The following is a 17691-nucleotide window of genomic DNA, read 5'->3' as shown; positions in this document are numbered from 1 at the left end:
TCGAATTCGAAAAGTTTTTAACTAGTAAACAACCATTTTTGTCCGGAATTATACAATGTAGTTGTTGAGTTCCTGTAATCGGTTTTGTTTTCAAAAATCGATCATTTAAATCATTTACTGCTGTGTCATAATCTTCTTCTGGGGAAAACTTCACTATAATATTCGGCAAGTTATCCGGTGCAGAAGCCCATTCAAAAAGTTCTTCTGGTGTCGTTATTTGTTTGTCTACCGCGAGTTGGAGACTTGCTCTCGCTGCAAGTCGTTTGAGAATACCACCGATTCCATCACACGGACCTTTCCCATGGGCAGTCGCAAAAAAATGCCATTCAGCAGGAATATCAAAATCATCTTCGTGGTAATATAAATTTACAAAGTTTTTAAAGTTTTTAAATTGTTGAGGAGCTCCATCAGAAAAATAATAAATCTTGTTACAACGTTCAGGAAGACTTTTCACGTAATCAGTTATTATTTCGATGAAAACATGAACAGCAACGGCATCATGTTTGTTAGAATCTGAGATAATTACTAAACTTTTGTGTTCAAGTTTGTTATTTACTGTATAATAAATAACGACTGGAAAAACTGTTGCCTGATTATTATTCCAGTGAAAACCAGCTGCCGCATTTTGTACTACGAAGGCATAATTTTCTGCAAAATCACAAATAATAACGTATTCGTTTGGTTTCAATGTTTCTTTCAATGTCTTCAAGAATTGGGCTTGCTCCTTAGCAATGAACGAATGAGGTAGAAGAATTTCTAACTCACTACAAAATTTTTCCACAAATTCTTCTGTAGGCTTAATAATAGTTTCTAAACTACTTCTCGGTTTTGATATCCAATATTTATATGTAATATTCTCGATTTCCCGGTCCTCAAACATTTTAGTAAAATTTTACTCAACTCATCGTCCCCAGGACAGTTTTTAAATCCACCTAAATAACACTGAAAAGATGGATTTTCACATATAATCATGCTCAAGTAATCGCTGTAGTGTTTAATGGGCTTTTCTGTGTTCCTTGTCAAAGAATAAATATTTGCACCTAAAATAACAGTAATTTAGTAAACTTAAAATTCACGCATTTATAATTATTAATTAATTTGATAATTACCAAGCATCATTAACTTCACGTTTTGATGAATCGTACACACGCAGATGGTGTGTGTTCCACTTGCCCCTGCTAACACACAATGTTTTGGTCGCAACGAAGCGAATTTTGAAAATCCAATTCTCTCAGTAGGATTTATTTCACAGAAACATTGGTATAATTCTTTTAAGTTAGACAGGATAAGTCTTTTTGGACGTGTATCCGATTACCATCATCACTTCGAATTGATACATAGTCTTTCATACCGGGCATTTGAGCACTATACTCATCATCGTTGTAAAAATTTTCAACTTTTAATTTTACCTGATCAGTAATTGTCCTCCCTATACAAAAATGTTGAGTAATTTAGTTTTCAAGTGTATTTAAAACATCGATTTTACGCTACCCATACCTAATTTCGATTCAGGTGTAGAAAGTAAACCCGTTTCTTCAACCAAATTTTTGCTACTCTTGACAAATGTCTTGATGTATTCATAGTTTCACAAATACGTCTCTCACTCCATTTTACAGGTAATAATGTTAAAATTTGTATTTTCAAAGACTTATCAGTTTCTTTATCGTTGAATTTATCATACAACATTTTAATTAGAGAGCGAAAATTTTCACCATCGTCATCAATCGATTCTTCATCTGAAGAAGAAAGCAAAACTTTTTCAAGCTGTCGGATACCCGATTTATTTTATTGTTCAAAAATTGATTATCATTCAATTTCTCCGATGGAATCGGTGATTGATTTAACAATTCTAATGCATGGTTTATTACGGGTAATTGAGTTGCAGCGCTAACTTGGGATCCTGAGCTTGATTGTGATGCTTTGGGTTCGCTATCAAATGACATGGAACCTTAAAAATAATAGTGAAACATATAGCTACTAGAAATGTATTCAAGTAACGTATAAATAATTAAAAAAACTTACGGAATGATAAGGATAATGGGAGATCCATGGCAGTTGTATTACTATCATTATCAGCCTGATCATTGTTGTCATTATTGTCACTATAGTTGTCTTCACGGTCACTTACATCAGCACTAGGATCATTACAAGCATTTGTTTGTTGCTTCACTAACTCTGAAGCTTTTTTTCGACATGAACTGCATAATAAATAATTATCATCTAATCCTAACGTTACTTTCATAATATCAGTCGCCGGACGTAAACCAATTTTTTTAAAATGAGATTCCAACTCAAAAGGATTACAACACCGATCAAATACCTTTTTTGACGCCATAAAGACAAATTAAAAAAGCGCTTATAAACTAGAGAAATTATTTATTTATACAACAAATGTAATGACAATCTTTTATAAAACACTAAATTGCACAAAAGATTTATAGGTTATGTTTTAGATCTCAAAATGAAAATCTCAAAACGAACTTCGAAAAATCATTGATTTTTGTCAAAAAACTGAAAAATTCCATATGTATTGACTTACAAAAATTTTTTAATATTTTTTATCGGAAAGTACATCTAAAAACAAAAATTAAAAAAAAAAAAAGGTACCTAAATGTTTAGTTTTGAAAAAGTTATGGCTATTTGAAAATAAAAAAGCCATTTTTTTGAAAAATTCATAACTTTTTTGGAGTTAGGTAAAAAAATTCAAAAAAATTCTGAGAACCGTTTTTTATAGGGTAGAAAAGGATGGAAAACTTTCGGCCAAATCGAAAAAGGTCGGGGTCAAAAGTGGTCGATTTGGCATGGAATACCCCATATATAAGCGAAATACCACTCACTCACTCATCACGAGATCTCCGAAACTATTCGCCCGATTGACTTGAAATTTAGCATACTTACTCCATTCGTGATGTAGACGCTCACTAAGAACGGATTTTACGCAATTCCTAGCTATAATGAATTTTTCGTCTACCATCACGGATGCTACTCCCTCCCCTCCCTCTCATTCTTCCCCACCCCTCCCGTGACTTCTTCCCCCTTCCCTATATCTCTCTCTCTTTTTTTTTTTTTTAGAAAATGTCATTTTGATTCGCCAATCTAAGAAACCCATCAAGTGGCACCCATCAATTATAGAACTCACTCCCCACCCCGCAAACACCCACACTAATCAACCGTTCCAATGGTTACCGTTGCCATGGTTACCGTCGATATGGATACCGTTGCCATGGTTACCGTTGTTATGGTTACCGTTGCCATGGTCATAGTTGCAACGGTTACCGTTGCTAAAACAACTGTTAAAATGAATAAATTGTAATAATAAATTTGGTTGTAAACTAAATTCAGAGGAATGTTTAGAATAAAAGTAGAAAGTTACTAAATATCAATATTCTATACAATTATTATTCAACAGTATTATTCTACACAATGTTAGGCAAATACATGGATTTTCATCAATTGATTGTTGGGACAGTAGGAATTCATAATCATACTTTTTTTAAGAAAGAATAGCTAAATCATTAATAACTGAAATAGCTAATATGTATTGAAATGATCATGAAGGATGAACTCCATTATATCATAAAACAGATAAATATAACATAAATATTAATGTTGATATTGTTAAATGATTATGCTGATTTAAATGATTAAATATAAAATGGTAAATTGTGTGTGATATATATAGGAGCTGTTCTATAGATAGATTGACTCATCACGATATCTCGGGAACCATCGGACCTAGAAACTTGAAATTTGGTAGGTATTATACTTTTGCCCTGTAGCTAAGAACAGATTTTAAGAAATTCCACCCCCAAAGGGGTTCGCGGGGGTGTTAACAATGAAAAACTCCAGTTTTTAAACTGTAGCTCCTATCAACTCCAATTTTGGTAGGAATCTTTTGTAAGAGATGTAGAAATATAATCTATAAACAAATTTTACGATATCTCACCTCACAGAGGGTTGCGGGGGTGGGTATTAACAATCAAAATTTTTAATTTCCAAGCTATACCTCCTACAGACTACAAATTTTGTAGGAATTTTCTATAAATGATGAAAAAATAATTTATGAACGAATTTTACGATATTCTACCCCAAAGAGGATTGTAGGAGCGTTAATAATAAAAAATTCCCGTTTTTAAACTATAGCTCCTATCGACTCAAATTTGGTAGGAATCTTCTGTAAGAGATGTAGAAGAAGTCCATGGGAAAATTTTACGATAGCTCATCTCACAGGGGTTTGCGAAGGTGGGTGCTAACATCAAAAATTTTTAATTTCCAAGCTATAGCTCCTATAGACTCCAAATTCTCATTTCAAATTTTTTTCTTCGTGTCAATTATTATTCATTTTTGAAAAAAAGGCCACGCAAACATTATAGTGATTGCACATTAAAAGTTACAATGAATATTAGCTGGAATAATTACATGGATAAAAGGTATATGCTAATTCGATGAAATTTCGAATTTGTGAAAGTCAAAACAATACTCTAATCAAATTTTAAGTTTAGATCGAAAAATACAATTCTATAAATGCCCAGCGAAGCGGGGATTTATAGAATTGTAGTGACCTTTAGTGATCTCTGACTAAAGGGGGACAACAAGCGGCCCGGTTCGGTACCCGGTTTGCAGGAGCTATAAGGGAGCCGGCTGAAGTAAAACCTAGCCCAAGCGAACCAAGGCCCTGCCGTGGACCAACTCCCTAAGCCAAAGATGTGAGCCATAGTGCCGAGTGGCTGCATGACACATGGGAGATGTGTCGCTAACGATGCCAGTGGGATACCTGGCACATCCCACTGTATAAGTGCCTTACCTCGTCAGGCAGGAATCTGGCAAGGCGGACCAACCCTTTGCCTGCTTACTCGTGGGAACAATATGAATGTGACCAAAATAAATAATAAAAACGCGGAGGAAGCGGGACCGTGGATCTGACTCAAACGATACCTAGTACTACCGATGCTCCAATCGGGAACCCTATGTCGGGGACGGAGAACCTGCCGAAATACAGGGACTCTGAACCCTTCACAACCGTGACGAGGAGGAAGAAGAGCGGGGCGGCAAGGAGGAAAGCTCAAAGGAATAAATCCCGAGAGTCAACCGAAAAACAACCTAATCCTGGAACTTCCTCGAACGGGAACAAACCATCCGGCAGGAGTGAGAAACCTTGCTCCAAAAGCCAGAAAAGGCCTAGGAGTGTAGAGACCACTCCTCCGGAGGCAATGAAGACGGTGCAGAAGGGCCGACAAGATCGACCTTCTCCAAAAAGCTTCAGCGCGGCGGTCACCGCAAATAGAAGGCTGGTTATCGTACCGGCTAACTATCCTGAGGTAAGCCTAAAACAAGCAGAAAGAGAATTGCTAACTCGGGCGCTCCTTGCGGCTTTGGACGCTGCTCCTTCGGAACAGACACTCCCGTGTTTTGAGGAGAACAGCTGGGAGTGGGGAGTCTCCTGGGTGTCATGCTCTGACGAAAGAGCAAAAGAGTGGCTAAGAACTACGGTTCCTACTCTTAAGCCTTGGAACGGCGCATCTCTCATCGTTGCCGAGAGAGACAAGCTGCCTAGGCTCAAAAAGATGACAGCTGTTTTCCCCAACTTTGCAGGGGAGAGCAATGAAATCATCTTGAGGCGACTGTCCCGCCAAAATCCCGGACCCTCCGCAGAGATGTGGAGGATTTGGGATAGACGGGTCGTGGACAAAAACCTCAACTGTTGTCTCAGGGTAAGCGAGAGGTCGCTGGAGACCCTGACCAAAATGGGGCTTGCGCCTCATTTCGGGCTGGGTAGAGTTCGTTTTGACGACACTCAAGCAAAAGCGAAAACCTCTTCTACATCCCAGGACAAGGTACCTGAAGGTGGGACCCCCCATAAAGAGAGGACACCACAGAAGGAAGTTGGGACTGAAGACAGACCAATGAAGATCGATGAGGAGGAGACGACTGTCGTAACCGAAGAACTCTCCAAGGAGAGGACTGAAGAAACGACGAGTGCTCCTCCTTCCACTCCACTGGAAAGCCCCATCATCAAGCCTCCCAGGCTTAATCTCGTGAGGAGCTCCTCTTTCGGAGAAACTCCCCGAGACAGGGCCGGGAGACCAACGGACTTTGATAGGGTCCAAAAGGAGGGGATGGCCTTGAAGAAGGTCTGCAAACGACCATTCCTCAATTCAGGGTCAACCCTCCACCCAAGGAGTCCTCAACCCAAAAGGCAGAGGACTCTACCCGGGTCGAGACAGATAATGGCTCAAAGGCCTGATCCTCTCAAGATCTGCTCCCTAACCCTAGATCCCAATCCCCAATCCCATCCCAACCAAACCCTCCCCGTATACGCGCAGGAAACAGGAGGAAGCAGCTCAGTGAAAATAACTGAGATGCGAACCTGCTTCGCGCAAATCAACTTGCAGCATTGCAAAGCGGCCTCTGCATTGCTTAGCGGAGACCAAGTAATGCTGCAAACAGATGTATTCCTGATACAAGAAGCCTGGATTAACAGGGGGCAGATCATGGGGAAAAACACAAGGCACAGATAGCTTATCCAGTGTTAATCCGAGTTGAGTCCGAGAACCTGTATCTTCATAGAATGAAGACTCGAGGCACTCAGAATCAACAAATTATGCACCGGAGATCTTGCGGTAGCGTTAACCACGATCGAGATCCAAGGGGTCAGGACCAGGCTCATTGTAGCCTCAGCGTACTTTCCCTACGATTCGGACGAGGTACCCACAAAGGAGGTCAAAATGCTAATTCAGCATTGCCAAGAAAAGAACTTACCTCTTATCATAGGCTGCGACGCTAACGCGCACCATGTGGTATGGGGCAGTTCAAACATCAACGATAAGGGTTCAACTCTTTTAGAGCACCTATCCAGCACTGATCTATAGATTCTTAACAGAGGACCCAGACAAACATTCGTTACTTCACGAAGACAAGAAGTAATCGACATAACATTGGGCTCCCGAAGGATTGTCCAATCAATATCAGGATGGCGGGTCAGTAAAGAGGACACCCTCTCAGACCACCATCAAATAACGTTCCCTATCTTGGGAGACACTCCGAAAAGGGAAAGAAGGTCATGCAGGGATCCAAAGCGTGCAGACTGGGACCGCTATAGAGCGGAACTAGGAAGCAGGCTTAGCAAGAAGGGCAGAAAACTGTGGACCGAGGAGAGCATAGAACTGGCAACCAGAGACCTATAGGATTCAATCTTAAGGTTCTACGAGGCTACCTGTCTTCCGAAGAAGACAAACAATAAAAAGAGAGTATCCTGGTGGAACAAAGAGCTCAGCAAACTGCGCTCAATATCTAGGAGACTACTGAATAAAGCTATGAAGACTAATGGTACTTCCGAATGGGCCAACTATAAGGAGGCACAGAAAGAGTACAAAAGAAACATTAAGATTTCAAAGCTAAACGCCTGGAAGCATTTCTGCGAGGAAACAGATAAATAATCTGTGGTTGCTCGCCTCCGCAGTGTTCACTTTAGGGCCAAAAATGACACTCAATGGTCTGACACTTCCAGATGGAAGGGAGACTGAGTCGTACGAAGAAATGGTTGCTCACCTTTTAGAGATCCTGCTGAAGCACCTACTGACGAAGCAAAATCCTTCAGACCCATAAGCCTCTCATCATTTCTACTGAAAACACTAGAAAAACTGATTGACAGGTACATAAGAGATGGAGCACTGGTACATAAACCACTACACCACTCTCAACATGCATACCAGGCGGGCAAGTCCGTTGAATGTGTTATGTGTTATGTAAATATGTGTTGAATACGTAAAAGGAGCCTTTCATAAGAAAGAAACAAGCCGTACTGGGTGTATTCATCGATATCGAAGGGGCCTTTGACAATACCCTATTCGAATCGATACGGACCGCCGTAGAGGACTTAGAAATAGAAGACTCAATTACAAGGTGGATCCACAATATGCTCAGGCTCAGGACGGTTAGCATCGAACTTAGCAATAACGTTGAGGCACGGGTGAGGAGAGGCTGCCCACAGGGCGGAGTCTCATCACCTCTAATGTGGCTACTGGTAGTCAACAATCTTCTGAAAGAGCTAAATGACAAGAAGATACACGCCGTTGGCTACGCCGACGATGTGGCAATTCTCGTCAAAGGCTTTAATCCGGAAGAATGGAGGTCGAGGATGCAGCGCGCTCTCGATCACATCCAAGAATGGTGCATGGTCAGGTCTTTAAAGGTAAACCCTGGCAAGAGAGGACTAGTACTATTTACAAAGAAAAGGAAATTCGTTGTTAAGGCACCATTCCTTTTTAATGAACAGCTCAGATTCACTGAGGAGATACGCTACTTAGGTGTTACCTTAGATCAGAAACTGAGCTGGAAATCGCACATCTCCAGTCAAGCACAATAGGCCACTGCCGCCTTTTAGGCTTGCAGGAGAATGTTCGGAAACACGTGGGGTCTGAAACCTAGAATGGTGAAGTGGATATACGAAGCCATTCTAGTCCCACAGATACATGCCTCGGTGGTTTGGTGGCCGGCACTAAAGCGGGTCACAAACACCAAGGCGCTGAATAAGGTCTATGTCTACGGAATAGCCATGCTGGGTATAACGAGTCGATGAAAACGACACCTACCATAGCATTGGGAGCATTACTAAATGTAAGGCCCCCGAATCTATACGCAGAATCAGCGGCGATCAAAACGGCGTTCAGACTGCAATTTGAAGGTCTCTGGAGAAAGGCATCATACAGGCATGCAGGGATCCTGGAGGTGGAGGATTTCAAGGAGACTCTAACTCTTGGAGGAGACCGATGCCCGGTCAGATACCACTTCAGGAAACTCTATTAGGCAATATCGCCGACAAGGCAGGAATGGCTAGATAATGAGGAAGAACTACTGGTACCTACAGGATTAGTCTGGTATACAGACGGATCCAGCTCAAAAGCAGGTACAAGAATAGGCGTATGGAGCAATGGACCTAGAACAGAACTCTCAATGAGACTAGGGCCTACGGCATCCATACTACAGGCAGAGATATATGCTATAAATTCCAGTGTTGAACATATCATTCAACATAATTACAGGAATAGACACACATATATCTGACTTATGAATGCATTGAGGCTCTAGAACAGCTGGCGGCAACAAACCATGTCAAGCTCGTATGGGTCCCAAGTCACTGTAGAATCCATGGCAACGAGATGGCAAATCAACTAGCCAAGCAGGGTGCCAACCTTATATATAAAACCTTAAGGAAGAGTGTGACAGCCCATCAAAGGGCCCGGGTACAATGGCTTCATTGCTGAGTGCCCGGACAAATCACAAATCTAATCTAATCTACTCTAATAATTATATGTAGTTATATATAATTATATATAGTTACATATGCTTATATTTGACCATTTTCATATGTAATCATATATAACCAATATATATATAAATATACATAATTACATATAAATATATTTTCTCGGGTCAGTCGACCTTGAGGTCAAGAATCATTTTTAACATTCATAGTGAGAAAATTTAATCAATTTAATTTATTTAACATTTGAAATTGTTTTATTAATTGTATCAATTTTATAATCAATTAATTAGGTAAAACGAATGATCAATTTTTATGCTTGAGAAAAAAAAAACGACAAGTGTTTGATCACGGATTTTTGATCGAGCGTCAGTAGAGTTTTACGTTGCAGTAAATCCGATATACCCAAGGCCAAAACAACCAAACTAACGAATGTTCTAGTGTCGAAATTGAGTATGTCGATTTTTGTGAATGGAAATTTTACTTGGAATTTTTGTCGAAAATTAAATTAGGAATTTGTAACAGTTTTACCTGCTCAGGTTGACCCCTAATCAATTTTTATAAATAAACGAACAAAACTAACAAACAATATAATTATTAGGGCGCCACCAGGATTTTTAATCACGGTTCCTGGAACCGGTCCAGAGCTGAGAAATCGTATTCTTAGGGTAGAGAGAGTGGAGGAAGGTGCTGCTGAATAATAAATAATTAATTAACAAGATTGAACAATATTTATTAACAATAACAACTTTTAACAATATCGCGACTTAAAACAAGTTAACAGAATTCAATCACTCACACACTAACCACACTTAACAATATTCTTATTCTCGACGAGCCCCTTTCCCTTTCCCCGTCTACCCGTCGATTTCTAACTTATTCTCGATAAGTCCCTTTCGGCGTCTACCCGTCGATTTCTAACACGTGCCCCTTTCGGAGTCTACACGTGACGGGCACCTTTCGGCATCTACCCGTTTAACTAAACCTATAATCACCCGCATAGAGACGAATCGTATGCAGGGGTCGTTGACTCGGCTCACAGGAGTAACAGCCCAGTGACGAAATGTAGACCTAGATACTCCTGCAGCTTATTCACACTTTGCTACAGAACAACAGCCCAGTGACGAAACGTAGACCTAGATACTCTGCAACTCACACATAACCCACACTTGTCTCACACTAACACTACTGAATTGACTCTATTTGATTTTTATTTTATAAATTTTAGTTTAACAAAATTGACTGTAATTAATTTTAGTTAAATATTTTAATTTAATTAGTCAATCATTAGTAATTGGTGAAACTATAATTCCAAATTAACAATCAGTTTCTAAATAACCTTGAACTAACTATTACAATTCTCAAATTCCGATTGCTAATTTTAATTCTATTAAAATATTAGATGGATCAAAATTTCTCAGTAACTTATAGTCATGGTCTTAACAATATAACAATAACTATTTAAAACAAAAGGTCTTAATACCTTGGATTAACTTTTGATAATTAAATCAATCACAATATAACTTTTACAATCACGTTCAAAATTATTAATACAAGTTTAATTAATTAATTCTAACTAAATTTTCCTGTGACCTTTTCTACTCAGAATAATCAAATTTCTTGGACTTAATGCCAACGTCGATAATTATTAATTTGGAATAAAAATTAATTTAACTAATTCACGGACTGAATCCGAAAATCAATTAATTCACACGTAATAAAATAATTTCATGATATTCAATATTTTCAATAAATAATTCTTAACAAAATATCCGAGAATTTTCCAATGGTTTTATGAATTATAAAAGAATCGACGTAAGTAGAAGCATTCAATTTTATTTGCTAGAACATTTGCTAGCTTAGTTGTATTTGACCTTGGGTATTGGAATTTACTGCGACACAAAAATGTGCTGACGCTCGACCAAAATTCCACGAATAAAAGTTTGTCGATTATTTTCAAGTAACAAAAATTAATCAATTTTACTTAAGTTAATTATTATAAAAATTATAATAATAAATTTAACGAATTCTTCGGATGTTAACTATTTAATTGATAAATTTTTAGTTGTTAAATTTTTCCCGCAAGGTCGATTGAGTGATTCTCGGGTATAAGCCCCCAGGAAAATCACTCGATCCAAAACTAGCAAATGTTCAACTATTATTTATTGAAATAATCGTCGATTAAACGATCCAATTGTAATTAAATAGAAGAAGTAACTGGGTATTGGATAAACTGAGGTCCACTTCTTTCCCACAGAGTAATAATTAATACCTTGACGAATAAAATGATGACCTAACTCTCTTATTGAGGATGAAGTCCTAGTTGTAGTTGGCTTCCTTCGTCTCGTCACTACTTCGGGGATCGGTCCTTCTTTATTTCCGTGGCACTCAGTCTGGCGGTCACACTACTTCTCCCTTTTCCATTGCACGGCTCACTTATTTTAACCTAAAACTACCCCCTCCTATTCTCCCCTCAGGCCCGAAGATCGAGACGCGCCAGTGCTATGTCGAATAATTATCGATATCCGGTGACATCGATTTAGGGTAATTTTACCCTGTTACAAATTATTCATTGAATTAATTTGTATTACAAAATATTTGATTACGTATTAATTAATTAATCTGAACTTAAGTTCGTGGAATTTTAGATAAATTAAAATTACTATAGTTACTGAAAATTAATAATTATCAGCGTGGACATTCCAGGACTAAGTCCAGGAATTTCGGTTATGTTATGTTGAGAAATCTCACTAAAAATTTTGGTTATAGATAATTAATTTTCGTCGTTAATTTTTTAATTAATAATTTCTGAATCCAATTATTAAAATTATTATTGAGATTAACTTAATTCGTTGAAAATTAATCTTGTAAAATCCCAGACAGAATAAATTCTATGTCGGCAGATGATTAAGACCTCTGTCTCTATATTTTAATCTATTAATTCAAGATACGAAGACCTCTTGTCATTAAATATTTATTGTTGCATTATTAAGATCCCGGCAATAAATTAGTTAAGAATTTTAATCTAGAAGTCAGAAATCAGAATTGAAAATTGAATATTAAGCTTAGAGTTATTCTGGAAATTGGGCGTTAATTTGAAATATTGTTTAATTAAAACTAATGACTGGATATTTTAATTAAATACTTTTAATCAATTTAATTATTATCAATTTTAAATTAGAAAAAATAACGTCTTTACAAGTGTGGGTTATGTATGTGAAGATTTATATGGATAATGTGTGATATAGAGTGTTAATAGTGTTAAGTTGGTTCTGGTTAGCCGTTAATTACGCTAGATGATCTTTGTTGCACTGCAGTTTTTGCACAGAGTAATTACGTAGTTTCGATGAGCCGTTCGTTAGGCTAGTCTTAAGCGATTATAGTGTGCGTGAGTGAGCGCTTAATTTGTTATTATTTATTGTTAATAAATATCGATATTTTGTTAATTAAATTTTTATTATTCAACAGCACCTTCCTCCACTCTCTCTACCCTAAGATAAGTTTTCTCTGCTCTGGATCGGTTCCAGGAACCGTGATAATAAACTTGGTGGTGCCCTAATAATTATTGTAGTTTATTGTTAAATTTTTAGTTTGTTTATTAGTTGATTAGGGGTCAATTGGACAGAAAAGCAAAATTGTCACAATAAATACAAAAAAATTTGTATGTGGTGAGAAATTTTACGTCATTGCGTCAAAAAATTTTTATGTTAAACCCTCACGACCTTAGAGTCATTTTGGAAACACTCTGGAAACATAGTGAAAATGGTTTTATTCTGTAACCATGCTGATTTCAGAGAGTTTCCAGAGTGTGTTTTTAGCATTTGTTCATTATGTATCCAGAATATAACCAAAGTGGATACATTCGGTAACCAACATGTATCCATAGTGGATATGTGTTGAAACCATAGTGAATACATTCTGAAGCCAGAGTGTTTCCAGAGTAAATACATATTGAAACCATATTGCATCCATAGTTATTACATATTGAAACCATAGTAAATCTATAGTGAATACATATTGAAAACAGAGCGGTATCAAAATGAGTACAAGTTGGGAACAAAGGATTTCCAGAGTAAATATATGCTGATAATGGAGCATTTCCAGAGTGAATAAATCATGATTTTAATAATCACTTTATAATATTTATCATTTAAATGCTACAATTTATTCTGTACATGGAAGAAAATACTATTTCAAACAGTAACATTCACTATGTGACAGTTAAAAATGTTAAAGTATAATAATTAAGAATTTTAACTTCGATATTTATCATTTCGTACCTAAAAATGATCGCATTATATGTAAGAAATATAAAATACAGTTACAAAATTTATATACAAGCAACGTCACTATTTACAAAGTAAAATGGTAAATTTTAAACCCTAAAACTAACACTGTCAAGATAGCCAGTAATACATGTGGTTAATGAAACTTCTAACAAATAAGTTTCTTCAACGTTCGTATAGCGATGCGGTTAGGTTATAGCCTCGCGAGCGTTAGGTTTACTGTTCGAATCTCGGTTAGGGCGTTTTTCTATATTTATTTATAAGGCAAGCGTAAACTTTAATTAAGATTAATGAACGTGAATGTAATGTGAAACCTTATCCCTCCTCCATCTTCTTTGAAAAACTCTCAGAAACAGAAATGTAAAAATCAAAATAAAAATGAAATAAAAAAAAACAAATTGTTACGTTCTCGGAAATTTTAAATTTATTTTTAATTTAGTAAATTATTATCTCAATCAATTAATGATTATCCGAGGTATTTCGTAACGGAAATACCTCGAGATAAGAGATTTCTGGAACGTGTGACCCAGATGTCGGAAAAAGGGTCTAGAGTAGGGAAGAGGGACTGAGTCGGAGAGAGAGGGCCGATGGCTAGTACGGGACAGCTGAGGAGTAGGGCGCGGAAGAAGGGACCAGGAGGGGAACAACGACAGCTACCTACTCTTCATTACTCATGTTTGCCTGATACTTCGACGGGCGTATTTTCTGGCTAAATTATTATTTAACATTGTAAATAATTCATTTGCTTGATTTAAGTTGTTGTTTACGAGTGCAGTATTATTATTTTAATTATTATTACTATTGAAAAGTATTATTCACTAAAGACGTGTGGAAATATTTAGTTATTTAATTTAGTTTTGATTATAAATATTCAGAAATATATTTTTTTAGTTAAAATCGTTTTGTTCAAAACAATTAATGTTTAATAGTTCAGATGAGTTAATAATTAGTTAATCAGAAAGTATTAGTTTGTCTGCGATGATTATTATTTGTGATTATATTTTTTTTTTTGATTGTTTAGAAATTTATTGAAAGAAAATCAATGTAATTTAATTTTGAAACAAATTATGGTAAATTTCCAATTTATAAATTATTCTAAGTGCTAAGCCGGTTTAGTATGGAAAAACGGCGAATGGTTATAGAATGAAAGAAATAACGATTATTATTTAAAAGAAAAATATTTATAAACGAAATTATTCTAAGTCCCGAGCAAATTTTAGTATGGGAATGTATTCTGTTGAATTTGTATGTAATCTGTTGATATTTGATTCCCAAAACTCTGAATTTGACGATACGAATGAATATAAAATGAGGGAATTGCCAATTAAATTGCTAGTTTGTAAATAACGTGTAGAGGGCAAAAACGATTATTCCGGTTCGCTGTAAGTGACTTTTGGAAAAACTGATAAAAGCGAAAATTGGCGATCAGAAAGGCAAGTCTTGTGACAGAGTGTTATTGCGGGAATATTCTTCTACCAATAACAACTGGAGGGACATTACCTTGGTTCGTCTAGAACACTGGTAAGTACCTTTTGAACTCTCAACAAGATTTGACTTCCCCGGATTTTTGACCCTCTGTCGAAAATCCGGTAGGTATTCACAGACCGTGTAGGTGGGAGCGGAGAGGATACTCTCCATCCGCTCTCAGGGTAGAGTTTTAGGCCCAGGGGTGACGGCTAGTCTCCTGGAAGGTGGGTAACCAGTTTTTGGAGTTGTAGTTCGCGATTTGGACGCTCACGGGAGCCAGAATGTGTGCGAGTTTGTCTGGTACAAACCAGTTTTGATCGAGCCTAGATACGCGTGCGTTGACCGACGTCATGAAGTCATTTTTTTGTATTCTTGTCGTTTAGATTTAGTTTGCTGAGGTTTGATATAACCTAAAAATTTTGTATTACGAGAGTTTATTTTGTTTTGTAACCGTTTGAGACGATGTTGGTAAATAAATGATTTATTTTGTTTCTATATCATAACCTGTTTGATATTTTGAGTTATTTATTTAGACGTAGTTATTATTTACTTATTTAACTGAAAGTTCGTTTGGTTTTATTTTGGATCGTGTTTTGTTGTTCAACCCCCCTTTTACCCTGGACTCCGGCGAGCTTCAGATCCGAGCGAGGGGGCTTTTTGTGTCGCAGTATCGTTCAGAATTGTTCGGCGTTTATTCTTCAAGAGTATAAACCCACCAAAAATTACCCGTTACAAATTTATGGCGCTCGAACAGGGACCCGGTGATTTTGTTTCGTGGTAGCGGGAATTCGGGGTACTGCGAGTTCGTTTTAGTTAGTTTCTCCAATCTTCAGTTAGAATGAGTAAGAAAACGGGGACACAAACGTGGCTGTGGTCGCTCAGAAAAGAGGCGGTCATTAGCGAGCTAGAAAAATATCAGGTGGCAATCGAACCAAAGGCGACGTTGCCAGAGTTAAGGTTTTTGTTGAAAACGGCGCTTAACAAATCGCGAGCGGCGAACGCGGGTCGCGCGGGTCGATACGACCAATTGTTGATTGATCTCGACCGGTCCGAGGCGGAACTGGATAACCTGGAGAATCTGGATGACCCGCCCGAAGAAATAGACGAGCAGGAACAAGAGAATGAAGATGAGCAACCCTCAGGCGAGGACCTAGAAGACGAGAACACACCACCAGAGGCACAGACGGCCCGACAACGACGGGCCGTGGAGAAAAGATTGCGAGCCGAGATCGAGGCGGAAGAACGAGAGCGGATCGAGGCGGAAGAACGCGAGCGGAGTGAGAGAGAAAGAGTAGAACGGGAGGAGCGAATCGCTCGCGAGGCCGAAAAGGAGCTACGCGAACGATTACGCCGGGAAATAAGGGCGCGATTGTTGCGCGAAAGAGAGGAGCAACGAGCCTACGAACTTCAGCTCGACGCAAACGAAGCGCGAATGAGGTACGAGGCCGAGCAGCAGAGAAAGGCAGAGCGAGAGACACGCAATAACGCTCATAGCAGCAACCGAGACCGTGCTCCGCGCATGGAGAATGTGCGACGTGACGACGACGGAAATCGCCGGTCAGGACGCATAGTCTACCCCGTGAGCCCAGCCAGGGCAGGCACCACGTTCTCAGGAACCCCAGACACGACCCACATTTTTACCCGACGTTTGGGGAGGATTCCGCCGAACTCCGCAGGAGGGATCTAGTGCGGAAGTGGAACGTCGTGTTCAAAGGGGAACGTGACGTACAAGACTTCTTGGAACGGTTAGAAGAAATGGCAGACAGTTATGATTTCGAGATGGATCACCTGCTGCCATGCATCCCGATATTGTTGCGCGAAAAGGCCCTCCTCTGGTATCGCAACAACAAGAGGGACTGGGTCTCGTGGGAAGATTTTGAGTCGGACCTGAAATCTTTTTATCTGCCTCCGGGCCTCGAACTTGAGCTGGAGGAGCAGATCCGGAACAGCGTCCAGGGAGAAACCGAGTCGGCGGCGGAATACGCAACAAGACTGCAAACCTTGATGCGGAGACATGGCCAGATGTCAAACTCGGCCCGCCTTACCCGATTGTACCAGAACATGAGACCAGAATACCGACGTTACATGAAGCGCACAGAGTTCGCTGACGTCTCAGGACTTTTGCGGCTTGCAAGAGAGTACGAGCAACTCGTGGCGCAAGAGAAACCCCCCGCGGTCAAAGAGATCAGGCAAGCACCCCGGAAAACGGAACCTGCGTTCAATCGAAAACCCGCGAAACCTGCCGAACCGGCACCCGTGGAGATTTTCGAGTATAACTGGCGTGATTGTTGCTGGCGATGCCGCCAAAAGGGGCACACCAGAGAACAATGTACGAATCGGGCGGTAAAGTTTTGTATGCGATGCGGAAAAATGAACGTGTATTCGCGCGAATGCTGCCCCTATCAGGGAAACGCCGCGAGGACCGGTACGCGCTCCCAAAACCGGCCCGTGAACCCACAGGGAGCATCACAGCAGGGACAGAACACTGCGCCGACCAACCCAGAGCCCCAACCCGGCACTTCCAGCCAACCGCACTGAAGCCTGGTGAGAAACGACCCTTCGCCGAGATTGGACTCGGTGATATAACAATCCATGCATTGATGGATACGGGGGCAACCGCGTCTATTGTCTCCCAACGAGTCTGGGACTTTATCCGCGAAAAGAGCCTATACACGA

The 17691-nt window shown here is 39.1% G+C and overlaps 2 protein-coding genes across 2 annotated transcripts in view; both read right to left on the bottom strand.

The window, feature by feature from the left end:
• The window catches only part of LOC141538436 (uncharacterized), a 93469-nt gene that overhangs the window by 28046 nt on the left and 47732 nt on the right, over window positions 1-17691 (bottom strand).
• LOC141524031 (uncharacterized) lies at window positions 1692-2445 on the bottom strand. Its single transcript, XM_074237675.1, has 2 exons — window positions 2023-2445; window positions 1692-1948 (listed from the first exon to the last, which is right to left on the bottom strand). The coding sequence occupies exons 1-2, from the start codon at window positions 2333-2335 to the stop codon at window positions 1692-1694; spliced, it is 570 nt and encodes a 189-aa protein (XP_074093776.1). The 5' UTR covers window positions 2336-2445.

The sequence above is a fragment of the Cotesia typhae genome, unplaced genomic scaffold (assembly GCF_013202065.1).
Source record: "Cotesia typhae breed Kobodo isofemale line unplaced genomic scaffold, CoteBio_Ctyphae contig_22, whole genome shotgun sequence".
NCBI lineage: Eukaryota > Metazoa > Arthropoda > Insecta > Hymenoptera > Braconidae > Cotesia > Cotesia typhae.
This window is presented reverse-complemented; position numbering and strand designations above follow the sequence as displayed.